Source organism: Capricornis sumatraensis, chromosome 17 (assembly GCF_032405125.1).
Source record: "Capricornis sumatraensis isolate serow.1 chromosome 17, serow.2, whole genome shotgun sequence".
NCBI lineage: Eukaryota > Metazoa > Chordata > Mammalia > Artiodactyla > Bovidae > Capricornis > Capricornis sumatraensis.
The window spans coordinates 72,997,761-73,025,491 of NC_091085.1; the positions used below are offsets into that span (position 1 = coordinate 72,997,761).

Below are 27,731 nucleotides of genomic sequence, written 5' to 3' on the forward strand. Positions count from 1 at the left end.
TGGGATCTTCCCAACCCCGGGATGGAACGCAGGTCCCCTGCACTGGCAGGCAGATTCTTGACCATCTGAGCCACCAGGGAAGCTCTCTGTAAAGTACGGCACAGACAAATGAACCCCTGTTCAGTTTATTCAAATAATATATATATATATAATTTTTTTTCCTCTGTGAAACTGAGTAGAACCAAGGAAGAATAAAAGAAAGCCTCATATATTAAATTCTTAAATAGATTCTTTGACTTCAAAAGTAAGGGTCAACAGGAGAGGCGCAGGCGGTGGGCCCTGACCCAGACACAAAGCCGCCAAAGCAGTCCTGTGAGTTGAGGAGGATGGCAAATCCATTTCTTAAAAAACCAAAAAAAGTTCTCGAGGGGAAAAATATAAAATAACCTAAGTTTCAAAAGCTGGACTGCTTTTACACTCTTGGCTCTCTACCCTGGACTGTCCTAAGACAGAGTATCTCAAGGTTAAGTTTCCAATGACACAGCTTTTGCAAACATATATGCAAAGACGTTCCCCGTGAGCAGTCCTGTTTTGGCGGTTAATAGCAAGCAATATGCTTGGATTAGAGGTCCGATTTCCACTCGAATGCAAAGTTTCTCCTCTTCTGGCAAACAAAACCATGTGCCGAGATCTGAAAGGGGGAAAAAAAAAACCAGAAATGGGCGTTAGGCCCCAGTCATGATTCCGAAATAGCTCTTGTATATTTATACGTGTGACGGCTGGACGGATGGTCTGCGTGTACTCACATAAGCCTGTGGGATTTTCCTATAGCATCCCAGATGGCCGGAGAGAATCTACATTTAAAAATGTCTCCTGGGTTCTTACCCACAGCTCAGCCTGCTGCCTCTCGACCTCAAAGATACACTTTCCTGACTTAATGAGGAGCAAATGGCAGTGATGAAAAGTGCCAGTGAATTTCTGGAGGGCAAGGGAGGAAGTGTGTTCAAGGGCAACTCCCTACCAGGAATTAGCTAAAGCACCCTGTCTCTGGTACCTCATCTGAGCAGTAAAGCGGGGAACAGATCTGGCTTTCATCAAAGGTTCAGGATTCTACTAAAGAACCCGCAGAAAGAGAGCAAGGGGAATCAAGTTGGGGAGAAACCCAGAAAAGGCTGCTTTCAACGCGAGGCTTCTTAGGGACAAAGCGGAAGTCCTGGATTTTAGCACAACTGAAGATGGGAACCCTGGTAACAATGGTGACTCAAGTGTCTCTCCAGCCTTAGGGTGCTGGTGCAAAGGGGATTTCAAGAAAAACAAACAAACATGCTGATTATTTAAAAAGAAGGCAAGGAGACTAAAAATAGGCTCGAGGCTAGAAGCTCTGTTACAGTTTAAAAGCAGCAGCAGAATAAATACCCAGGCAAGTTGGTCCTGGCCTCCTAGTCCCCCCCAGGTTTCCTTGAGCCTGATCAGAGAAGTAGGAGTGTAAGGAAGCAAGTTCAGTGGCTGGAGCCTTAGCTCTGGGGCCCATGGCCAGGGCCTAGCACTCCCACCTGGGCCAGCTCACTTCAACTCACAACCACCCTTGCAAGTGGAACAGGGGTGAATCCCCTTCTCCAGACAGGGAAACAGAGGCCAGCAGGAGTCCAGCCTGGAGTCCGTTCTGAAATATTCGACGTCCCGAGATCAGAACCTGTTTTCCCGCCCCCCCCCCCGGCAAAACACAGATTAAAATCGTCTGTTAAAAGCAAACTCTGGGGGAGATGACTTTTGGCGGCTGTGTGACCTTGAGCAAGTCCAAGCCCTTCTCTGGGCCTTGGTTCTTCTCCTCCGTAAAATCGGGGACCTGCCTCCCAGGGATGCTGAGGGTAAGAGGAGTAATGGCTGAGGACCACTTGGGCCAGTGCAACGGGGGCTATTCTTAGGCCAGAGCCGCCTGTGACTACTATCAGAGCGGTAATTGCTTTGGGCCAACCTGACGCTGATTATAGAAGCCGGGCTGCCAAGCAACAGCCTGTGCCAATCAGTCCAGAGTCCCCCCATCACACTGCTCCTCTGTGCCCCCCTGCCCAGTGACAGAGGAGCCTGTTTCTTGTCGGTTCACCCCTGATCCCCGCTGCCACCCAGATCCAGAGCTAGGAGACCAAGCCTCGATTCTATAGACAGCTCCCCAAGCCATCGCCATGGAAACCGAGCCGGCCTGGGTTAGTCCACCTGGGTAGCCTCTCCCAGACCCAGGGAGGCGCAGAAGGAACAAGCTTTTCAGGAAACTGGCTGGTCTCAGAAGTGGTGGGAGGCCCTGGGAAGTCCACAGACCTACCTGGAAATCATGAGCTTCCTAGGTGGGAGGAGGTGCTGTTCGGGTTCACCTGGAGGAAGACAACACACAGAGGAAGGGTCACGGCCAGGTGGGGGTGCCAGGGTCTCACTGCCCCGAGGTTCAGCCCTTAGCGCCACTGAATTGCGAACACACTCCCTCACTGAGCGACTGTGAACGTGACTCGTTCCACCGCTCAGTCGTGTCCAGCGCTTTGCGACCCCATGGACCGCAGCACGCCAGGCTCCCGCGTCCTTCACCATCTTCCAGAGTTTGCTCAAACTCACGGCCATCGAGCTGGTGATGCCATCCAACACCTCGTTTTCTGTCGTCCCCTTCTCCTCCTGCCTTCAGTCTTCCCCAGCATCGAGGAGCATGACATGACAGACCCCCTCCTACTCCCCTCTGCCTCACACTCTAGTGGGGAGAGCCTGCCTGCTCAGCAAATGCGTCTGTACGGAATTATTAAGCCCAGGCGACACAGTGGGCTGATGAGTGACGGGTGCTGGGGCGCCTTCAAACAAAGTGGTTCACAGAGGCCCCTGCAGAGGGATGATGTTTCAGGTGTGGTGTAATGAAAGATCTGGGCTTCCCAGGCGGTGCTGGTGGTGAAGAACATGCCTGCCAACGCAAGTAGGCATGAGAGACATGGGTTCCATCCCTGGAAGATCCCCTGGAGGAGAGCACCACAACCCACTGCAGTATTCTTGCCTGGAGAGTCCCATGGGCAGAGGAGCCTGGTGGGCAAGGAGCAGGACATGACTAAAGTGACTTAGCATGCATGTGTGTAACAAGAAACCTACGTCTTTACCCTGGTCCAGGCACCAAGCTCCTAGAATGCTTGCAATCTCCCTAGTGATAAAAAGCGTCTTTTGTCTGCAAATGAGATGACGGGGTGGTGAGGGCCCCTGAGCTTCAGGGTGGGGGCTTGGTCACCCATGATTAATGGGTTGGAAACTGCAGTGCCCGCTGCCCCTACCCAAACCTCTGGAGAGCAATGAATAACAAATGGTCAATGATTTAATCAACCATGCCTACTTAATGCGTGCATGCTCAATCGTGTCCAACTCTTTGCGACCTCATAGACTGTAGCCCTCCAAGTTCCTCTGTCCATGCAGTTTTTCAGGCAAGAATACTGGAGTGGGTTGCCGTTTCCTCCTCCAGGAGAATCTTCCCGACCCAGGGGTCGAACCCACGTCTCCGGTGTCTCCTGCACTGGCAGGTGGATTCCTTACCACTGTGCGACCTGGGGAGCCCACACGCCTACCACGTAATGAAGCCTCCAGAAACATTCCTAAAGGGTGAGGCGCAAAGAGCTTCAGGGCTGGTGGACAAGTGACAGAAAGGTGGGGGGTAGTATGGGCATCTGAAGAGGGTGTACTCTTGTGGGGCGGGGGACCTTAACCTGGGGAGTTAGAGGCTGTCTGGAAATCAGTGTCAGAATTTAACTGAGTTGTGCAACAGCTGCATAGCATATCTGAGGTTATTGATATTTCTCCTGGCAATCTTGATTCCAGCTTGTGTTTCTTCCAGTCCAGCGTTTCTCATGATGTACTCTGCATATAAGTTAAATAAGCAGGGTGACAATATACAGCCTTGACGTACTCCTTTTCCTATTTGGAACCAGTCTGTTGTTCCATGTCCAGTTCTAACTGTGGCTTCCTGACCTGCATACAGATTTCTCAAGAGGCAGGTCAGGTGGTCTGGGATTCCCATCTCTTTCAGAATTTTCCACAGTTTATTGTGATACACACAGTCAAAGACTTTGGCATAGTCAATAAAGCAGAAAGATGTTTTTCTGGAACTCTCTTGCTTTTTCCATGATCCAGCAGATGTTGGCAATTTGATCTCTGATTCCTCTGCCTTTTCTAAAACCAGCTTGAACATCAGGGAGTTCACGGTTCATGTATTGCTGAAGCCTGGCTTGGAGAATTTTGAGCATTACTTTGCTAGCATGTGAGATGAGTGCAACTGTGTAGTAGTTTGAGCATTCTTTGGCATTGCCTTTCTTTGGGATTGGAATGAAAACTGACCTTTTCCAGTCCTGTGGCCACTGCTGTTTTCCAAATTTGCTGGCATATTGAGTGCAGCACTTTCACAGCATCATCTTTCACGATTTGAAACAGCTCAACTGGAATTCCATCACCTCCACTAGCTTTGTTCGTAGTGATGCTTTCTAAGGCCCACTTGACTTCACATTCCAAGAAGTCTGGCTCTAGATTAGTGATTATACCATCATGATCATCTGGGTCGTGAAGATCTTTTTTGTACAGTTCTTCCGTGTATTCTTGTCACCTCTTCTTATTATCTTCTGCTTCTGTTAGGTCCATACCATTTCTGTTCTTTATCGAGCCCATCTTTGCATGAAATGTTCCCTTGGTATCTCTAATTTTCTTAAAGAGATCTCTAGTCTTTCCCATTCTGTTCTTTTCCTCTATTTCTTTGCATTGATCACTGAAGAAGGCTTTCTTATCTCTTCTTGCTATTCTTTGGAACTCTGCATTCAGATACTTAGATCTTTCCTTTTCTCCTTTGCTTTTCGCCTCTCTTTTCACAGCTATTTGTAAGGCCTCCCCAGACAGCCATTTTGCTTTTTTGCATTTCTTTTCCATTGGGATGGTCTTGATCCCTGTCTCCTGTACAATGTCACGAACCTCATTCCATAGTTCATCAGGCACTCTATCTATCAGATCTAGGCCCTTAAATCTATTTCTCACTTCCACTGTATAATCATAAGGGATTTGATTTAAGTCATACCTGAATGGTCTAGCGGTTTTCCCTACTTTCTTCAATTTCAGTCTGAATTTGGTAATAAGGAGTTCATGATCTAAGCCACAGTCAGCTCCTGGTCTTGTTTTTGATATGCAGATATGCAGATGACACCACCCTTATGGAAGAAAGTGAAGAGGTGCTAAAAACCCTCTTGATGAAAGTGAAAGTGGAGAGTGAAAAAGTTGGCTTAAAGCTCAACATTCAGAAAACAAAGATCATGGCATCTGGTCCCATCACTTCATGGCAAATAGATGGGGAAACAGTAGAAACAGTGTCAGACTTTATTTTGGGGGGCTCCAAAATCACTGCAGATGGTGACTGCAGCCATGAAATTAAAAGATGCTTACTCCTTGGAAGAAAAGTTATGACCAACCTAGATAGTATATTCAAAAGCAGAGACATTACTTTGCCAACTAAGGTCCATCTAGTCAAGGCTATGATTTTTCCTGTGGTCATGTATGGATGTGAGAGTTGGACTGTGAAGAAGGCTGAGCGCCGAAGAATTGATGCTTTTGAACTGGAGAAGACTCTTGAGAGTCCGTTGGACTGCAAGGAGATACAACCAGTCCATTCTGAAGGAGATCAGCCCTGGGGTTTCTTTGGAAGGAATGATGCTAAAGCTGAAGCTCCAGTAATTTGGCCACCTCATGCGAAGAGTTGACTCATTGGAAAAGACTCTGATGCTGGGAGGGATTAGGGGCAGGAGGAGAAGGGGACGACAGAGGATGAGATGGCTGGATGGCATCACAGACTCAAGGGATGTGAGTCTGAGTGAACTCCGGGAGATGGTGATAGACAGGGAGGCCTGGCGTGCTGCGATTCATGGGGTCGCAAAGAGTCGGACACGACTGAGCGACTGAACTGAACTGAACTGTGCAACAGCTAGCTGGTGTCTAGACATTCAGGTTGTTGGTGCTGGAAATCACCCCATGAGCAAAGATCCAGAAGATGAAACGAGGCCAGCCTGGCAGAGGGTACAGCAAAGCCCCGGGCAGGAGAGGGCATGTGGCGTTTAGGGAGTGAGTGCTCATTTTTTGCATGAGCTACAATTCTGATGTGTGAGCTGCTTTGTTTTGCTGGCTTCCAACTCTCCCATTTTTTTCATTGCACAAGGACATTTTGGATGGCTACACAGTATCCTAGGACTCTGTATAATGTACACACCACCATTACTCAACTGTTGCCTACGGCTGTTTCCAAATTTTACAGTATCCTGCATGAGGTCATGTGTGTATGGGGGGCAGGGACAGTGGAGGAGAAGAGGGTGGGAAGTAGGAATCTGATATACTCGTGGGGTAGCTCTCCTGAGGGCGGGACTGCTCACGATGACAAGCATATGCCACCCCTTTATTTTTGGTCCTAATAGAGCAAAATACACAGTCCCACACAGTGCAGGAGAGTGTAAGCTGGTCCAAGTCTTTTGTAAGACAATTTTAGCCTTGTAGTTGAAGAGTCTTAACAAGGACTCTCCCAAGGACTTCCCCGGTGGCCCAGTGGTTAAGACTTCGCCTTCCAACGGTACAGATTTCATCACTGGTTGAGAAGCTAAGATCAACTGCCTTGCGGCCAAAAATCCAAACCATAAAAGAGAAGCAATATTGTAACAAAATTCAATAAAGACTTTAAAAACGGTCCACCCATTCCACTCCCCAAAAATGTATTCTAAGGGAATGAGTCCACAGAGCCCTCCACCCCTCACCCCACAGAAGAGAGGCAAAACCAGTACATGACACCATTCAAAATATTGCAAAAACTGCAAACCATTTCAGGATGACAGTTAAGTAATTGGAGGCAGAGAATGCATGGAGTCACCCAGAATGGCCACAGTAAAACCCCCAGGATGGAAAAATACTAAGAAAGCAAAACAAAGCAGCTCACACCATGCAATTGCATGGAATACAAAAATGAATATCCAGGCAGGCCCCCCCAAAAAAGCTATATGTAAAAATGAAGAGTTTCAGACTGTGGTTAATCCCCCTCAGTCCACTTCTGTTTGTTGTTCTTGTTACATCTTCTTTGAGTTAAAACAAATAACAAATTAGTACTGACTAATTCTGGCAACATTTTTCTTCACAGTGGCATGAGATGGCTTTCTGGTTCCCATGCAGGGCGCATTGGACTCCACGCCAGAGGGTTGACATGTACGGGCCCCCGGGCAGCGAAAATGTGTGAGTTTGATAACTAAAGTGAAAACTGGTACAGGGTGGTTCGCCTTTTATTGGCTAACACACACATACACACAAACTGAAACTACTGATTTTAGCATCAGGACAATTCATTTAAAAGAGAAGCACTTTCGGGACCTCCCTAGCATTCCCGTGGTTAACACTCCGAGCTCTCACTGCAGGGGGCTCAGGTTAGATCCCTGGTCTGGGAACTAAGATCTCACATGTGTTGGCACGGCCAAAAATCAATCAACTTTTAAAAAAAAAAAATTTTTTTTTTTTTTTTAAAGGAACACCTGAGCACCCAAAGGAGGATGGTTGGATGGCTTAATGTCAGTCCCAGGAGCAGTTTTTTCTGACAAGATCCAGGGACAGATTCCCACGGATGCACGCAGGACGCAGGGAAGGCCAGGCGTGGGGGACGCGTGTGGGGACACAGGACTGTATCACGCCTACGTCTGCACGCATACCTGCAGCATGGGACTCTCGCTTTTGGGTAGACTGATGAAACTTTTGCTCTGGGTTGTGGCTGTGTTTGGGAATGGCCACTTAAAATGCAGCTGAATTTAAGACTGGAGGCATGAAGTCTGACAGAAAGTCCCCACCAAATCCCTTTAACTGCGTTCAAGCCAGGGGGCAAGGGGAAGGACGGGGCTCAGGCAGAAGGGCTGCTGCGATGTGGCCCGGGGTGGGTCAGACGCTCAAGAGCCCCCAAGCGGTTCCCCATCCCCCCCCCCCCCCAGTTTTCTGATGGGAGAACCATTGGCCGCACTACAGCTGTGAAGTGTGTGAGGGCATTGAGCAAATGGGTGGTACTACAGAATTCCCCCTGGGGTTTCTGACCTGAAAATAGCCTTTCAGATTAGCTGGTGTTTTATAGTCCCCTTTCAAGACCTAGGAAAGAGAAAAAAGAAATCACTATTTTTAGAAATGATCAAAAAACAGAATTTAGCCTGTCACTTCCACACCCACCCACCTACCCATCCACCCTCCCAACTAACCATTTTCCATCCATCCAGCCTCTCACCCATCCATCCATTCATCCACCCACCCACCCACCCACCTACCCTTTCACACATATACCTATCCATCCACCTACCCTCCACCCCCATTCACACCCCACCAACCCACGCACCCACCCATCTACCCACCACATGCACCCATCCACTTATCCATCTGCTCATCTATGCATCCATCCAACAAACATGTATTAATAAGCTCCTCCTAAACATTTATTAACAATGCTCCTGACATTCTAAGCTCTGGGGTTGGGGGTGGGGGTGGGGGTGTGCAGGGGTTTTACAACATTAACAAGACAAATTAAAATTCCCATTCTCATGCAGCGTCCATTCTAGACTAGGGAGGGCCAGACAATCCACAAGTAACAGCCAAACACACGGAAACAAGAACAGACCAAACCATGGGAAGCAGAACATGGGAAGCAAGAGGTGTGACTCGGACTGCCCGGGGGCTTCTTGTGAGTGACTGGTCCAACAGGGCCTCTTGGGACACACGGCCTCTGAGCTGAGCCCGTGTTCCAAGGAAACCCTGCCAGGCTGAGCTCTGAAGGAGAAGCTTTCAGACAGAGGGCACAGCGGGGCAAAGGCCCTGCAGTGGGAACCAGAAAGTTCTAGGCCTTCCCACTGTTCTCTGGAAATACAAAGCACTGGATAGACCAGTGCTGTCCAATAAAACAGGATGTGAACAACCCTGTAATTTTAAATATTTCAGTAGCCAGAGTATTTAAATTTTTTTTTTAAGTGAAATTAATTCTAGTGGGGTTTCTTTGGGGGGAGGGTGGCAGGGGGTGGGGCTTGTGGTATCTCAGTTCCCTGACCAGGAATCGAAGTCACACCCTCAGCAGGGAGAGTGCGAAGTCCTAACCTCTGGCCTGCCAGGGAATTCCCTCTAGGGGTGCTTTTTTTCTATTTTAAACTTAACCGGATACATCCAAAAATTAATACTTCAACACGTAATTCATGGCGTTCAGGGCAGGTCACCCGCCAATGCACCACTCTGGCATATTCACTGTTTTGAATTAAAATTGTTTAAGAAACAGTCATGCTGGAGAAGACTCTTGAGAGTCCCTTGGACTGCAAGGAGATCCAACCAGTCAACCCTAAAGGATATCAACCCTGAATATTCATTGGAAGGACTGATGCTGAAGCTCCAACACTCTGGACGCCTGGCGTGAAGAGCTGACTCACTGGAAAATAACCTGATAACTCACTGGAAAGACTGAAGGCAGGAGGATGAGATGGTTGGATGGCATCAGTGATTCAACAGACATGAGTTTGAGCAAGCTCTGGGAGATGGTGAAGGAGAGGGAAGCCTGGCGTGCTGTGGTCCATGGGCTTGCAAAGAGCCGGGCACGACTGAGTGACTAACAGCAACAGCAACAGTGCCAGAAGGACACTCTGATCCTCCTTTGAGGCCCTGGGAGGGGGAGGTAAATCTCACCACTGAAAGATGCCCTATCCCCAGGAGGTAGAGAGACATGTTTATCACCAGACAAGGAGAATCTGTGTGAGCAAACCTCGCCTCTTCTCCACTAACTTACTCTCCCAAGCCCAAGTGTCTCTGTCTTATCAGCTCTTCACAAATGTATTGTTTCTTTGCCTAAAAGGGATGAAAGATGCCTGCTATGGCCCCTTCCTGTGAATCTATTTTTATGAGCCCTTGTATGTGTATTAAATTTGTTTTCTCTCCTATTAATCTGTCTTATGTCAATTTCATTATCAGGTCAGCCAAACAGCCTAGAAGAAAAAAAGGGGAAAGTTTTCCTCCCCTACATAGTCAATATAAAATGATTAGTGAGAAATTCTACATGCTTTGGGCGGGGGGGGGGGAGGGGGGGTTGCAGCGGGTATGAGTCCGTCTGGAGAAGGCAATGGCACCATACTCCAGTATTCTTGCCTGGAAAATCCCATGGACGGAGGAGCCTGGTAGGCTGCAGTCCATGGGGTCACTAAGGGTCGGACACGACTGAGCAACTTGATTTTCACTTTTCACTTTCATGCATTGGAGAAGGAAATGGCAACCCACTGCAGTGTTCTTGACTGGAGAATCCCAGGGACGGGGGAGCCTGGTGGGCTGCCGTCTATGGGGTCGCACAGAGTCGGACACGACTAAAGTGACTTAGCAGCAGCAGTCAAGGCTATAGTTTTTCCAGTGGTCATGTATGGCTGGGAGAGTTGGACTATAAAGAAAGCTGAGCACCAAAGAATTGATGCTTTTGAACTGTGTTATTAGAGAAGACTCTTGAGAGTCCCTTGGACTGCAAGGAAATCCAACCAGTCAACCCTAAAGGAAATCAACCCTGAATATTCATTGGAAGGACTGACGCTGAAGCTCCAGTACTCTGGCCACCTGATGCTAAGAGCTGACTCACTGGAAAAGACCCTGATGCTGGGAAAGACTGAAGGTGGGAGGAGAAGGGGGCAACAGAGAATGAGATGGTTGGATGGCATCACCAACTCGATGGACATGAGTTTGAGCAAACTTCGGGAGTTGGTGATGGACAGGGAGGCCTGGCCTGCTGCAGTCCAGGTCGCAAAGAGTTGGACACGACTCAGTGACTGAGCTGATGAGGACCTCAAACGCAGTGCGAGTTTCACACTTACACAGCACCTTCCCATATGGACTCGTCACAGCTCAATGGCCGCACAAGCCTAGTGGCTGTAATGGATGGCATGGGGATAGATGGTCTCATTAGCACTGGGGTCCTTTCAGAATTGAGTGTACTGCCAGGACCCAGGACAGGAACATTCTGTGCCTTCAGCACACACACGCGCGCATCACACACCCACCCACCCACCCCCCTACACACACACACACACACACACACACACACACACACACACACACACACACACACACACACACACACACACCGCTTTCAATGAGGGGATTTATCTTCACAGCCACAGCAAAACCACTGTAAAGATTAAACAAGGTGTCTGGCACTGATCAAGACTTATGGAACCCCAAGGAGTAATGGGCTTCCCTGGTGGCTCGGATGATAAAGAATCTGCCTGCAATGCAGGAGACCCGGGTTCCATCCCTGGGTTGGGAAGATGCCCTGGAGAAAGGCGTGGCAACCCACTCCAGTATTCTTGCCTGGAGAATTCCACGGTCAGAGGAGCCTGGTGGGCTACAGGCCGTGGGGTCGCCAAGAGTCAGACACGACTGAGCTATGAACACATTCAACACGTTCAGGGAATAAACCTCTTTGTGTTTTTGTTTTTTTGCCACCTTGATTATATTTTAAAAGTACACAAGGTCCCAAAACTAGAGGAAGCTTTTGGCTTTATTTTTTTCACCTAATTCTGTTCTTACATCAAAATCTGCACCACCGGTTATGTAAGCCAGAAACTTGAAACAGAAAAAAAAAATCATATTTGAAACTGACCCGCTCAACTCTCTACTTGCATATGTGAAAGGTCAAAATATTTCTTTTCAGAAGCACAAATGTAGTTACAAAAATTCACAGTTAGGAATGAGGTGAAATGAATCAGTGAATTCTGGTTTCCGTAACACTTGTGTCATTAACTAAGTTCATAGAAACAAGCGTTCTTTGGGGAGTCAACCTCTTTGGAAGAGATCTAGAGAACTTTCTCTAATTTAAACACACAAACAGCAGAGCTCCAAAGAGCTGATCTTGACCACCACTGCTCATCAACATCTTTTTATACAACACCCAAGGTCAGGTTTGACTCTGGGAGCTTCTGACCCACAGTCTGGGAACTGCCAGGGGGCTCTGCCTTTTAAAGAGACTCCAGAGAAGCTGCTGCTGAGCCCCTGGCTAAGAACGCAAGAAAGGAGACGCCAGCTTTCTCTGAGGCCCTCGTCCCAGCCCAGCCCCCTCTGTCTCCTGAGAAGCACTTGGGGGCTGGATTTCAAGGTCACCACCAGCTACTGTGGCTTCTTTTTAACCCCTTAATGACTTCTGTATTATGAAATATACATAATATACAGGAAAGTATCTAGAACGCCTAAGTACAGTGTAAAGGATAATAACTATGGTTAAATAGTAAACGGTAAAATGCATAGTAAATATCAAACCAAAAATAACAACACAGTGATAAGGAGCAATATCCAGGCTGCTAACACCCGCTCTCTTCATGCAGTCTGGGTATCTACCTTGGATGTCTGAGCATTTTCACAAGTTTACAGAATCAGCCGATGTCAGGAGAAGAAAGAAGATCAATAGATGGGCTTACACTTCAAGGACAAGGGCAGAGCTGCCAACTCGCTGTGTGAGTAAATTCTCTCTCTTCCCTGGATGGGAAACTAAGATCCTGCATGCCACGCAGCACAACCGGAAATGAATATATAAACAGAAGTGAAACCTTACGGGGGCGATAAAGGGACCCATCCTTGATTTATTCACACCCCGCCTCAACAAAGACTTGAAGGGCTTTACAAACAGATGAGCTGACAGCTAGGGAAGCAGAGGGGAAAGGACAAGGCCAAGGAGAGAAAGAAGATGAAATCAGCACAGAGATGGGCCCACCAGGAGATGCTATGGAGTGTGAGAGGCAGAAAACCCACTGGTTTTGAGCTTCCTGGTGGCCCAAGCGAAAATGGGAATATAAGCAGTCATACGAAGACAGACACAAGCCAGCTGCTTAGGAATCAAGGGACTGAGTGTCTTCTCGGGTAGCAGGAGCCCCCACCCCTGGCTGCCTCTTCCCATGGGCAGTGTACTCACCCGGTGTGTGTTGTTGATGACAATGGGGTCGGGGTTGCCGTAGTTGGGCGGGTTTGCATAGGGGTCATAGCCGAGCCGGGCCAGCATAGGGGCAATCTGGGCCATGTCCCTCAACACATCCCCAGGGATGTGGCCAGTCCACTTGGAGAGAGCTTCCAGGTTCACAGGCTTGATGACCTGGTCTGTGGATCGTTCAATCCTGGGGAGAGAGGGCGAACTGGATGGGGTGTGGGCAGACCCAGGTAGCGCTGGGGCAGCAGGGAACGTGGGGGAGGGGGACCTGGTTCTTGGAATCCACTCGGCTCCCCTAAACTCTAAGAAAGTGGGCGAGTCATCTGGCCTCAGCATACCTGCTCTGTACAATGGGCTTAAGAGCGAGAGTGGGAAGCTGGCAGAAACACCATTTCAGTGGGGCTCAGACTCTTGATCTGTGTGACTTTTTATTTACATGACTAAGATGGACGTGACCTTGACTTCTTCCTTGACCTCTATGAGTTTTTAAAAATGACTTTTTATTTACGTGACTAAGATGGACTAAGATTTTGTTCTTGAGAAGTAATTCTAAAGCCTTAACAGTAAGGTGAAGAGCCCCTGTGGTCACCGCTCCCGGTCCATCAGCTGTCTGCAGGGCCCGACCGTGGCATTCTGGAGTGTGCCTCTTCTTTCGGTCTACTTTCTGTGCTTTTAAAAGCAGAGTGGCTAAGGGTCCAGACTGCCTGGGGGTCTGCCAGCTGTGTGACCTCGGCAGAGTGACTGAGCCTCTCTGAGCCTCAGTGTCCTCTCTGAGCCTCAGTGTCCTCACCTGTAAAATGGGAATCATTAATAGCACCTACCCTGCTGGGCTGTTCTGACGAGTAAACAGGTTAATAATAAAAGAGCACCGGTGCATTCGGTGTTAGTATGCACTCTCTCTCTCCCCTACACATATATACATAGAAAATCTATGGTTTTGCTTGCAGATTTAAACACAGAAGTTATATGCTATATATAGTACCGCTCGGTAGGCTTTTTTTTTTTTTTCCACTCACTCAGTACCTCCTCCTTTTTCCATCCCCGAAAGGTGGCCCTGGACGTTGTTTCCAGTTTGCCGTTAGGATGAAAATGCCGTCATCTTACACATGCGTTCTCGGTCTCCCAGATAACAGGCTTATCACCTCATCCGATCATGATGGTCTTACTGAGTATACAGTTCAGGGGGCTTCACAAGCTGGAGGGTGGGAGAGGATCGAGGACCTATTTCTAGATGCTTCCATCCCAACCAAGAGATAACTTGGGAACGAAAAACAGTACAAAAAGATGGAGCAAAAGGAACTGGGATGGGCAGGGAGGGAGACTGGGGAGCGAAGCAACGTGGGCTGACGGGGGCGGGGCACGGAGCTGGGGGCTACAGACCGGATCCAAGTCTCAACTCTAGCCAGCGGTCGAAAGATCTCAAGCACTGTTCTAGGTATTCTCACCATATAAACATCTCTGCCACAAGCAGTCTCGCCCCACGACGATCACCCACAAAGGGTGTTTTGCCATAAAAGATAAAATCACATGCTGACAGTTACATGACGAGAGAAAATGATAATGTATCAGTTTCTACAGGTCCTTGGGTGAGCTAATCTAAGCCACACTCTGAGAATTTTCACCGTGTCCAAGACACATCAGGAATCAAGTTACCATCCCTTTTTTGGGGGAGACAGGTGGAGCTTGATTCTTCTTTTGCCTCTTTTTTTTTTTAAATTGAAGTATAGTTGATTTACCATGTTGTATTAATTTCTGGTGTACAGCAAAGTGATTCACTTATATGTATATATTATATTCTTTTTCATAATCTTTTACTACGGTTTATTACAGGATATTGAATATAATTCCCTGCACTATACGGGTCCCTGTTGCTTCTTTTATATATAGTAGCTTGTTTCTTGGAGAAGGCAATGGCACCCCACTCCAGTACTCTTGCCTGGAAAATCCTATGGGCGGAGGAGCCTGGTAGGCTGCAGTCCACGGGGTTGCTAAGAGTCGGACAGGACTGAGCGACTTCACTTTCGCTTTTCACTTTCATGTATTGGAGAAGGAAATGGAAACCCACTCCAGTGTTCTTGCCTGGAGAATGGTGTCACACAGAGTCGGACACAACTGAAGTGACTCAGCAGCAGCAGCAGCTTGTTTCTGCTAATCCCAAACTCTTGACTTACCCCTCCCGTCTCCCCTTGGCTAATCATGCTCGTTTTCTGTCTGTGAGTCTGTCTGTTTCCCAGGTTCATCTCTGTCACAGTTTAGATTCCACATACAAGTGGCATCATTCGATGTTTGTCTTTCTCTGTCTGACCTACTTCCCTTACTATGACCAGATCGAGGTCTTACTCGGTTGCTGCAAATGGCATCATTTCATTCTTTTTGTGGCCGAGTAGTATTCCACTGTATCTACGTACCACATCTTTCCATCCACCCATCTGCTGACGGACACTTAAGCTGCCTCCATGTCCCGGCTACTGTGAACATGGGCCCCCGTGTCCAAAACTATGATAAATCTGGTAAAGACGGCAGGAGGGAGCAAACCACTGTATCTAAACTAGCCAAAGACCCATCGTTAACGCTCTCAAAGGCTTCTGTGAATCAGCAGCTGCCGCTTTCCTATGAGCCACAGCTCGGTACCCTTTTGGTTTTGACAGGTGGGAGGGATGACTGCTCAAGAGGATTTGCAGAAACTGATATGTTATCGTTTCCTAGTATAATGAAACCAAAACTGTCAATCAACCAGTTATTTCATCTTTTACAGCAAAATACTTGCTGCAAAGATGTTTACGGCAAAGAAACCCAACCCGATCAAACGTGTGCCTGGCCTCCCCCACAACCCTGGTGTCTACAGAACTTTATAGGAAAATCACATAGACAGATCCCAGAACAGGGATGGGAGCCACGCTTAACATGAGTCAGTAACCAAAGTGTCCCAGAAGGGGAATATGGTGATTGTGTAGTGGAATATTATACAGCCATTCAAAGTGATGTCACTGCAGAGTGCTGGGGGCTCGTGGGCAAGTGTCCCAGACACAAGGTGAAGAAAGTTTAGAGGAACCTGCCCAGCAGCACTCTGGTTTTATTCCCTGACCAAGGACCAGCAGGCCACAGATCACAATCGGGGTGGGGGCGGATTACGGGTGGTTTTCCTTTCCTGTTTTATGTATGTTCCCAACTTCCTGCCATCAGGATGTATTCCTTTGGTCATCTGATGTTGTGTCAGGATGATTTACAAAATCCCAGCTCCAGCACCAGCTGGCTAGAGTATCCAGTCCATGAGCACTTTGCTGCCAGAAGGAGAGCTGCTGAGCTCTGCTCAGGGCTCCAGAGCTCCTGGGGACAGGGCCTGGGAGGGCCCAGACATTAGAGAAACAGGAGGTGTTGTCCCAGGAAGGACCGCTCTTCCCCTGGGCTCTTAGGGATGCTCGCACCTGAGCAGGATACAGGCATGGGAACGGCACATTCTGGCCCTGCCCTGTTCCAGGGTCTCAGGAGAGGGAAGAGGGTCCCAGTCATGGAGAGCTTGAGAGAATAGGCCCTGGAGTCCAACAGGTGTGAGTTTGAACCCTGGCACCACCTCTTGCTAGGCCAGTAACTTTCCTGAGATTCCGCTTCTTGATCTATGAAATGCGGTTAAGAGCAGTTCTTATGTCCGAGTTTGCTGTGAAGATGAGGGCAATAATGATGGTTGGGGGCTTAACTCAGTGCTGGCCACACAGCAGGCGCTCAATAAGAGAGCAAAGGCAAGGCCAGTGGGGATGCTACTAAGAGCAAGGTCAACACCAGAATGAAGATAATGGGGATTAACAGCACCTAAGAGGTACCACCCCATCTGAAGTTCACACAAGAACAAAGGTGGATGGATTCTATCCCCATGCCACCGATGAGGAAACGGAAGCACAGAGAGGTTGAATCCCCTGCTCAAGGTCACACGGCTAAAAAGGGATGGGGCTGGGACTCGAACCCAGACAGCCCGGTCCCAGAACCTGTCCTCTCACCCTTTATCAACAACAGCTGACTACACAAAGCGCATGGACGTGCTGAGGAGGGACCGCCCCCTTTCGGAGGGGGCTAATAAAACTGAGGTTTCAGAGGAGTCTAGCAACTTGCTCAATGCCACAGAGCTACCAGGAGGGAGACGTGGATCGAAGCTCTGCTCTTAACCACTGGGGGTCTCAGATCTGTTACAACAGAGGAGGCTCCGAGAGGCACAGTGACCAGCCCCAGGCCACACAGCAGAAGGTGGGGGCTCCACTCACTTGGACAGGGAGACGCCGCCCGGCTTGCCGATGAGGTCCTCGTGGTGGAGGACAGCGTCACTCCAGGCGATGCCCAGGAAGTCGAGGATGACCTTGAGGGAGCGCCGGGGGTGCAGCACCAGCTGCTCGTAGTACACGGGCAGGCACTTGTCCTTGCCCACCTCCATGCACTGCGCGTACATCACCTCGATGGCCTTGTTCCACTTGGTGAGGCAGTCGCGGTAGCTGCTGAGGTCGAAGCCAGCAATGGTGACCTTGCGGGTGATCATGGAGTGCACGGAGGCCCGGCCGTCGCGCACCATGAGCAGGAACTTGGAGTTGGGGAAAAGGCGCGACAGGTAGACGGAGGACTTGAGCGTGAAGGGGTCCTTGTTGCAGAGGACGCGGGCTGGCTCGCCGTGCTTGGCGATCACCTCCAGGATGAAGGCCTGCATGGCGGCATCCAGCACCTCGTCCGTCACGCCCGCCTCGTCCAGCCGCAGCTTCTCCCGGCCCGACTTGGACCAGGCCTGGCGCATGGCCAGCACGCGCGGGATGATGCGGGTCTCCTCGCCGCAGCGCACCTCGGGGTGCGCGTCCAGCATGGCCCGCATCAGCGTGGTGCCGCTCCGGGGCACGCCCCCGACGAAGATGAGCGGCATGGCCTTGCCGTAGCGGTACTCCACGTGGTCCGCGCCCACCATCATCAGGTCCTCCTGCTCGGGCCGCATGGTCCGCCGGGGGCCCCGCGGGCCCCCCAGCACTGCCTGGCACTCCAGCACCCGCTGTCCCAGGTGGACGGCCAGCACCAGGGCCAGGGCCAGGCCGGCTGCCAGCAGCGCCCTCCGCACCGACAGGCGCATGCTGGGCCCGGGGCGGGGGGCGCGCTTCAGGGGCAGGCGGCCAGGAGCCCCGCGGTGCTCACATCTGGGGAGACAGAGAGACACGGGGCAGGGTGCGGTCAGGGAGGCCGGCGCAGTGCCGGGGCTTCCCCATCCAGATCCGGACAACAGCCCGCAAGGATGCTGACACCCACAAGAGGAAAGTTTGATGAGCCCGGCTCTGTGCCTGGCAGGCCCTTCCCTCTTAACTCCCGAGATCCAACAACCCTCAGGGGAGTCACTATTATTACCCCCAGGGGCCCTGAAGGCCTGGGTTCAAATCCCTCCTCCCCACTTCCTAGCTGGAGGACCCTGCCCAGTCCCCGTACCCACTCAAGGCCTCAGTTTCCCCATCTGATACATGGCAAGTGAGTGACAGTCACTCCACCAGGTCCCACTCTTTGCCTCGCCACGGACTATATATAGCCTGGCAGGTTCCTCTGTCCATGGGATTCTCCCAGCAGGAACGAACGGAAAGAGGAATCGTTCTTTTACAAATGGACTTTCTTGAAAAACATTTATGTGAAATTCTTCAAAATGTGAAAATAATAAAAGCACTAGAATATCACGTTTCAGGAGCACAGTCATTAGATAAGGAAGAGGGTTTCGCTTGTTTTTACTCACAGCTGTCTTCTCAGCCCCTAGCGCAGTGCCTGGCTCCTAGTGGGTGCCAGGAACGTGCCTGGGTGGAATGAGTGGGGCCCGGGGTAGAGGGAGTGCTAGGAAGTGATATTAGTAGAGACAGGAGGAAGCCAAGATAAGGAGGGGCTATTCACAGTCACCCGGCTGGGAAGTGGCCAAGCTGTGGTCCGTGATCGGGACCCAGGGCAAGGGTTAGGAGCAGGGTCTGTGTCTGCCCTGAGCGACCACCGTCTGCCTGTGCAGGAGACGCTTTTCAGAAGCTGCAAAATATCCTGGGGCCTGGGCTTTTTCCAGAATCGCTGTCCATTCATTCAGCCTTCCCTCAATCAATGCTTAGGAAACAATGAAAGGTGGCAGGCTGGAGACAGGACAGTGGACAAGACAGCCGGGCCTGTGGCCTCAAGGAGCCTATGTCCTAGCAGTGGATGGAGATGACTTACAAGCTCCGGCCAGACTATGATACCAGCTTCCAAGGAAATGAGCTGGACACCACAAGCAGGATCAAGAAGGGGCGGGAGGGGGGAGGTCAAGGAAGACTTCTTGGAGGAGGTAACATTCAAGCTGAGACCCAGATGAGGGGGAGCTGGCTATGTGAAGATGTGAGGGAAGGGGTGGGGGGGCTCCAGGCAGAGGGAAGAGAGAGCAAAACTCCAGGATGGGGGAGGATTTAGGGTGCTCAAGAACCTAGGAAAGGAGGCTACTGGGGCCAGAGGGGAGGGAGGGCGGAGATGGGGAAGGAGCTGGACTTACTCTCAGGGCAGCCCCTGCAGAGAGGGTCTGCAGGGGTGAGAATGGAGGCAGGGAGGTCAGTCAGGAGGGCCCTGCCCGCATTCTGGGAGACTTCGGGATGTGTAGACTGTGGGGCTGATGTGGGAATGGGGGAGGGAATGATATGGGACCTGAACCGAGCTCCTTACCCCTTGTAAAGGTCACTGCAAAAGTTGATCAGACCCAATGCCAATTCTTTAGGTTAGGCACTGGTCTTGAAAAGCAGGGGTCCACCCGGCCCGGCCCCGCCCCCCCTTCTCCAGTCACTCAAACCTCACATCTACCCTCCTCCCCCGTTCACTCTCATGGTCCTTTGATTATGCAACCTCAGCTCCGAAGGTGCAGACTCAGATGCTGGAGAGGCAGCCCTCCTCCAGCCACCCCAGCTCTTCTCTGTGTCTCCCCCACTGGGTTTCAGAGCCTTTGTTTCCTCTCTCACCTCTTTCTAGAATCAAAGTGAAGCTTCAGGCCTCTGGGCATTCGAGGAGTCAGACAGACCTGGGTTCAGATCCCAGCTCTGCCACTTCCTCTGCGGCTGAGCTCGGGCAACAGACTCCACCTCTCTGAGCCTCATCTGTAAAATGGGTCTAAGAGTGTCCACTTCGAAGGGCTGAACACTAACCAGCTTCTAAGAACTTAAGATGTTCCCAGCACACAGGGAGCATTTGAAAGAATATTAGCCATGATCACTGGTTATTCATTCACTCCAACATTTCATGAGTTCCTACTGTGTGCGGGAGTCGGCTATGGAGCTAAGTAAGAGACACAGACTCAGCTCTCCAGCTCTACTTGGACTATGGGCCCACATCAGGTAGGGGTGATGGGTTCTACCTGTGTAGGTGTGGGAGGGCTGCCTATAGGAGGCGGCCTTCCTGCCGAGTCACGAGCAGTGGACAGGTGGTGTTTTGAATAGCTGGGTGGAGCAGAGAGAGAAGGGAACAGCCAGGGCAAAGTCACAGGTAGGAGAGAACCTAGCACGATGGGAGGCGGGGTGGGGTCTGGGCAGGTGTTCAGCCGAAACCACTGAAGGCCCCGGTGCGCAGCTGGACCAACCCTCCCACAAGGGCTTGGACTACCTGGGGCCCCTCAGGTCAGAGCAAGTGGAAAAGAAACATCAAAGCTGAAAAAAACACACCATCTCAGGCCAGGGCTCGAAACTGCTGAGAGGCCCTGGCATTTCCTGGCCATGTGGCTTTGGGAGAGTCACTTCCCCCATCTAAGCCACAGTTTCCTCAGCTGCAAAAAGGGGTGGGTCTGATGACCTCAAAGGCTGCCGTGAGCGTTCTAGAAGCAACTGGCAAAGTGAAGATGAGTCTCATCTGGGGGTCGCTGGCTTCACTGAGCACTGAAAAATAGCTGGGGACCCTCTTCCAAGAAACACGAGCCTACCGTCAATTGTTGGCAGTTCATGGGTACCCTGGATTCCGGGTTGGGGTAGGGAAATCTAATGCCAAAGCTACTTTCTGGGCAGAGGCAGGCTGTATAGGACACAAAGTCACTCAGAAATCCCTCCAAGGTGCCCTCAGCTTCATTAAGTGCTCAGTGAAATTCTGTCTGTAGCCCGGAGACTTGCAATCTGCCAAAGATGATTATTTCAGTGTCAATGGCCCTGGTGGAGTGTCAATCACACTTTAGCTAGAATTACTGCAACCACTTTTTCTTCCTGACACTTGGTGGGGAGGGAGAGACTGCAGTTTAGGGAATAGAAGAGGGGACGATTTAGGAAAGTGGTTTCCAGAAAAGACAGACACGGTGTGCCTGCCACTGTGAGTGTGTGTGTGTGCACACGCATGCATATGTGTGCATGTGTGTCCCCTGAGCTTACGTGTGGAGTTGGAAGCGATCCGGATACTAAATACCAGGGGGGAAAACCTGTATGAAGGGACAGACAGAATTTTAAAGCTGTTATCAACTCCCGAGTCTTGCTTAATGCTGAGCATTCATTCGGCTATAGCGCTTTAAAACAAAGCCCGGAGCTGTGTATTTTTTACACTTACTGAGCACATCCTCAGCTAACGTTTATTTCATGCATCACCTAGTGGGATCCCTTCTGCCACCTCTGGGTGGAGCATGCCTCCCGCTCAGCAAGCAGCTCAGAAAGGGGAGGCCCCTTGCCTGAGACAGGTCAGGGTCAGATTAGGGGCTGAGGCCCGCTGTTCACGGTCCTCAGAGCAGACCCAGCAAGGGGCTCTGGGAGAAGACAGTGCAAAGCGGGCAGGTTAGACATGAGCAGGAGACAGCAAAGACCAGCAGGGCAGCTTGAGAAGCAAAGGCAGGGCGCCCTGGCAGAGAGAAAGCCGCTGGGAACCTAAGAGCGAACGGTAGCTTCCAAACCACCCAGAACCACAGACCCCATCCCCTCCAGGAGGGGCCAGCAGGCCCAGCCCAGGGCCCGAGGCCTGTCCTCCACTCCCCACCACGCAGCCAAACTCCATCAGGGGCAGTGAAGCTGGTGGCTAAGAGCCTCAGACTTGGAAGTCCTGCAACCCCGGGTTCAAATCCAGCCCCTGCCACTTGGAGCTGGACAGCTGGATGAGGGACCTCAGCCCTCTGAGCTTCGGTTTTCTCCTCTAGCAAAGGTGGGCTGATAAGAACCTTTTCTCAGGGAGCTATCATGAGATGTGGGGATGTTTTGTGTGAGGGGCTAAGAAAGCGTGCCAAGAATGCTGGCGCTGGACACCAGAGAGCGGGGAGGTGTTTAGATTCTGGCCGCACCTTGAATCGGCTCAGTGATGCCGGTTAAGTCCCTGCCTTCCCAGCAGTAAAATTTCCCTCAGCGATGAGGCCTGCCCTCTCCACGCTGCCGGGGTCCAGCTTGTTCAGGCACTGGGTTTCTGACAGAGAGTGACCTGGCGGAGTCTGATCAGCTGCCCGATCGTGGAGGCTGGGCCGTGGGGGTGCCGAGGGTTTTCTCAGAAGCCTGGACTCTGGGGGCCCGTGGGGAGCACTCACCTTCCCTGGACACGCTCATCCCTGGGCTCTGCTGCTCGTGGCTGCTCGCCAGGACGGTCCACCAGCTGAGCCCTACAAAGGCAGAGGAGATGCTGTGTTAGGCGTGTGTGCTACGGGGAGGGGCTGGGCCCCCCAGAGGGGCGGAGGAGGGGTGCTTGGCTTCACCCCACAGTGATCTGGGGCAGCAGGGAAGTACCCTGGCAAATGAGCAGCAGACCAGGGACAGGCCACCTCAGGCCAAGATGCCGAAGCTGGGGTCTAAATTCACCGGTTCCGCTAGGGAATGAACCGGCCCACTTCTCAGGCAGCAAGTTGTGGGCTGAGAATCTGAGCAGCAGTGGGTCTCTGCCTATCAGGCCCTCCCTTCTTCCTGGCCCAGGGGCCTTGGACTTCAGGGAAAGTAAATATCACAAGACGCAACCACCACCACCATAGCTACCTCTAGTCACCATCTGGGACTGCTGGGTACGATCGAACAGGCTGTGCACTGCCCAACGCCAAAGGGCACTGTGCACCCAGTCTATGATACGGCGCTCCCTGGAGTTGAACAGTGCCTTGCTCTCACCACCGAACATGAACTAAACGCCTACTGTGTGAGCGCGTGTGTTCAGTTGCTCAGTTGCGTCCGACTCTTTGTGACCCTGTGGATACAGCCTGCCACAAGGTACTATGTGAGTGCCGTGTGCCATTTAATCCCCAACGAGGAAAGGATGATGCTCCCAACTGTGTAAAGTGAGAAAATGACAGCCAGAGGCAGAGCAACTGACTCTGGGAACCAGGGTCACCATCTGAGACTCTGACACCCAGCTCGTAACTGCATTAAACGAATGGGGCCATGAACTCAGTGGGGGTCGGGGGTGAAGCCTGGCTGACATGCAACCAAGGGAATCCTGTTTTACACCTCACTGCTATATCATTTGGGGTGGGGGGAGGAGGCAGATTGTTAATCCAATTCTCACCTCCTCCCATTTTACAGATGGGAAAACTGAGGCTCAGGAGCAGCTATCACTTCACAGACTCACTTCTCTCCTCTTAGTCCCATTCCAGGAGGTGGGGGAGGAGGGAAGAGGGTTGGTGGTGGTTAAGGACGCAGCTCTGGAGTTGGATGACTCTCTGACGAAATAGATTGTTGTTCTTCTGAGCCTCAGTTTTCCTTTTCTGTAAAATGGGCTGTTGGGAGGTTCAAACAGGGTAATAGCACATACTCAAAAATCTCAGCAATTATTAACACACTGGGAGTAGGCTGTGACTCTGTTCTTGGGGTCCTATCTCTCTTCCTATTCTCTTATTCTTTGTTTCTACGTGTTTTTTTTTTTTTCCCTATCCCTGAAACACCAACCTGATTAGTGTATCTAAACCCAGAAGGAGGACGGTTCCCAGCCCCTGCCCCTCCTCCCAGCTACTGAACACACAGGCCTGGCGTTCGGAGGCATGCGCAGCTCCTGGAACAACAACAACAAAAGCACCATTCGGGACCAGGGCCCTTGAAGCTCTTCCGGAGACCAGATGGCTCTGGCCCAGCTGCCCTCAGGCAGCCCTTGAAATGCCAAGAGAGTTCGAGAGACCTGCCAGGAGGGCAGCTCCCACGGCCCCCTTCAGGGTCGGGGACGGGCCATCAGGGCCTTTGATCACTGAAGAGCTGCAACTCCAACAAGATGCACTAGCCACAGGTCACGATTTAAATTTAAGTTAAAATTAAATAAAATTTAAAATTCAGCTCCTTATTGACACTGGTCACATTTCCAGAGCCCAGAGGCCCCCTGGGGGCTACCGTACTGGCCATGGCAGATTTAGGATGGGGTCAGCACGTGATGACCCTTGGGTCGAATCCACCCGTCAGCCTGTTTTGTGAGGTCTGTGAGCAAAGAGTGATCTTGACTTTTTTTTTTTTTAAGGGAAAGGGGAGGAAGAGGATGAGTTGGGAGGGGAGAGGAGAAGCAGCAGCAACAAGAAAAACCATTTTGCAAAACCTGAAATATTTACTATCTGGTCATTTATAAAAAAGGGCTTCCCAGGTGGTGCAAGTGGTAAGGAACCCGCCTGCCAAAGCAGAAGACCTATGAGACGTGGGTTCAATCCCTGGGTCGGGAAGAGCCCCTTGGAGGAGGGCACGGCAACCCACTCCAGTATTCTTGCCTGGAGAATCCCGTGGAAGGGGGGCCTGGCGGGCTACAGTCCATAGGGCTGCACAGCGTTGGACACAACTGAAGTGACTTGGCATGCACGCGTGCATTTACAGAAACAGTTTGCTGAGCTAGACTACTCCTATCATTCACCCAAAGGTCTACAGTCACTCCCCTACAGATAATGAGTTCCATTCCCAGTATGCATTCAAAAGTCCCACAAAGTTAGCCTCGGTATCCCAGCTCATACAATCAGCTATACCACTGCTGCTTCTACGCTTGCTTCCAGACATCCTGGGCTTGAAATAGAGATGCTGTACCCCCGGACTCTGTACAGTACTGAATGGTAAAGTGAACAAAAGCACAACCACTTGTAAAAGATGCACACACGTGACAACGGACGCCAGACACTGACTTAAGTGGCTGGACACGCGAACACAGTTCACATCTTTGAAAGCGTGCAACGTGGAAGTTCGTCTGTAGGGCACAGTGGAGACTCAGGAGACACAGCGAGAGCTTCCTTGGTGGCTCAGCGGTGAAGAATCCGCCCGCCGGTGCAGGAGACAGAGGTTCTGATCCGGGAAGATCCCACATGCTGCAGAGCAACTAAGTCCGCGGGCCACAACCACTGAGCCTGTGCTCTAGAGCCCACTGGCCGCAACTCCTGAAGCCCGTGCGTCTAGACTCCGTGCTCCACAAGAGCAGCCACTGTGATGAGCAGCCTGCGCCCCGCAAGAAGAGCAGCACCCGCTCACCGCACTAAAGGAAAGCCCTCGCAGCAGCAGACACCCAGCACCGCCAAAGATAAACAAATAGATTATATCAAGAAGACACAGGAGAGGGGTGGGGGGGAGTCAATGAGCCCTCTTTTTCTCGTAGGAAGAACATCAGAATTTATTGAGCGCCACTGTATCCCTAACACTAGACCAAGGGCTTTCCACGCCTCTACCTCATTTTAGCCTCATGACAGCTCAGTGGCAGGGTGGAGCAGGGAGGGGGCTCTCCAATTTACGATGACAAAAGGCCCATGGGGGTGCAGGGTAAGCACAGCTACACCAAAAAGCAAATCCGCCAAATCAATCGGACCAATCAGCAAACACAAACCCTGGGAAGCAAATCCGCCAAATCAATCGAACCAATCAGCAAACACAAACCCCAGGTAAGAAGACAGCGGTGGTAAGCGAGAGCATTTTTCCTCGAACACATACTTTCATGGCGTTTTTCTATGGTCTTGATCTATAGAATAATAAAACAACCAGTATTTTTTTTTTAATCCTATGCCAGCCACAGTAGGGGGGGTCAGACTGAAGGGGCTCCAATCCTGGCTCCACCAGTTACTGGCGGTATGACCTTGGCAAGTCACTTAATGTCTCTGAGCCTGTTTCTTCATCTGTAAAATGGGGACGGCAACAAGACCTCCTAGGAGGCTCACGTGAGGCACCCGGGCCCTTGAAATGTGGCCAGTGTAAATGTGGAAGTAGCCTCATAGGAGTCCTGGGAAGTATAAATAAGTTAGAGAATGTTAGAACAGAGTCTGGCACGTAGAAAGTGTGCTTTACTAAGAGGGAAAGCCAGTTTCTAAATCTGGCTCTGTCTTCATGATGACACGGCTCAGAAGATGGGCCAGCAGTGAGGATGAGCAAGGACTTCACATTACTCTCTTTCCACTGACCCATGGGCTGCCCTGAGTGACCACCAGAAGCAAGGGGAGGGGTGGTGATGGACCATCGTCAAGACACCTTCAGACCTGGACTCATTCATTCCACAAATGTTTACTGAACACCTACTGTGCTTGGAAGCAGACGTTGCAACACATCAGGGCCGGCACCCCAGGGCCCTGCCCTCACAGAGATGATGCTTTGGCACAGAGCCAGGAAACCAGCATGCCAGATAACTGCACCTGTGACTGTGATAAACGAGCGATACCTGAGGTAGGAGGGGGAGATGTGCCCTAAGGCGCCAAAGCTCAGCAGATCAAGAGGTTCCCAAATTGGGGGCGGGGGGAGGGCTGGAGCACAGGACGCCAGCTCAGGGGGCAGGCCACGGCACTTATAAGAGTAGCCTTGGAGGGGTACCTGGTACCCCCGTGCTGGAGCTCAGCCATCAGCCTTGCGAGCCCTCTCTGTGGGAACAAGCTCCCAAGCATTCCATCACCATGGAGACCACCTACCCCTCTGGGACCCAGTGACCTCGCCACCCCAAGCCTCCAAGGAGATTTAGGGAGACTGGGGTTCCCCCTTCAGGATCCCTGGGGATCAGAGACCTCTGACCTGCTCTAGAGGGAAGGCAGCCAAGAAAAGCCTGCCAGAATCCAGTGGAGCAAGAGGAAGAGGCAAAAAGGATAATTCTGCGGCTTTAAGGGGCGAGGCTTGAGCAGAAGAAACATGTGGGGTGATTCAAGAGAGAAGAAGAAAAGGCAGGCAGGTGAGCGGCCTTAGAAATATCAGCTCATACAAGCCCTTACTGTATGCCAGGTACTGAGCTGAGAGCTTCACATATATCACGGAGGCTCTGCCTCACTAGTTCTGTCCATGACCCCATCTGACTCTCCCGTATTAACCATCTCTTCACTGATCCTCAGAGAGGTAAGCTCCTCTGGCCAAGGCCACACAGCAGGTTGGCACAGGAGCTAACAGGAAAACCCAGATCTCTCTCCAGAGCCCGTGCTCCTAGACTTGAGTTTCCTGAGTTTCCTCATTCATTCCACAAATGTTTACTGAGCTTTGCTTTTTTTTTTTTTTCCTACCTAAAACAATCAAAGCAGGGCCCACGCCTGCCACCCTGCCTCAATCTTGGAGGCCCAGTTCAGCACCCTGTTGGCACAAGCTCACGGTGGGGGGGTCACATCCCAGCTCTTGCACTCATACATCAGGGATCCTGGGTCAATCCAGCTTGCGGAGCCTCAGTACTGCCATCTGAGAAATGGGCGTTAACACCTGGAACAAAGAGTCACGAGGAATTCCTTAGCATCACCACACCCAGCACACATGTGCAAACCCGCTAGCACTGAGTACGATCACTGTCATCACCGCACGGGGAGGAAGACTGGAGGGAACCTGTAGACAAACAGGCCAGTGGTTTGGTGAGGCAGGGTGGGCACACTTCTGGGAAGGGCCAGGAAAGCCAAGGATTTTGCCCCATGGGCCACAGGGTCTGTCAGGGCTCGACAGGCCACTCGGCCTCTGTGCTATGAGAGCAGCCAGAGAAATACACA

The 27,731-nt window shown here is 51.1% G+C and overlaps 1 protein-coding gene across 1 annotated transcript; it reads right to left on the reverse strand.

Annotated features, from left to right (window-relative positions):
- Positions 1 to 176: 176 nt before the first annotated feature.
- Positions 177 to 18,014, reverse strand: TPST2 (tyrosylprotein sulfotransferase 2). The gene is made up of 5 exons (XM_068990073.1): positions 17,173 to 18,014; positions 12,908 to 13,106; positions 8,038 to 8,088; positions 2,261 to 2,309; positions 177 to 631 (listed from the first exon to the last, which is right to left on the reverse strand). The coding sequence occupies exons 1-4, from the start codon at positions 18,012 to 18,014 to the stop codon at positions 2,268 to 2,270; spliced, it is 1,134 nt and encodes a 377-aa protein (XP_068846174.1). The 3' UTR covers positions 177 to 631; positions 2,261 to 2,267.
- Between the last annotated feature and the right edge of the window lie 9,717 nt (positions 18,015 to 27,731).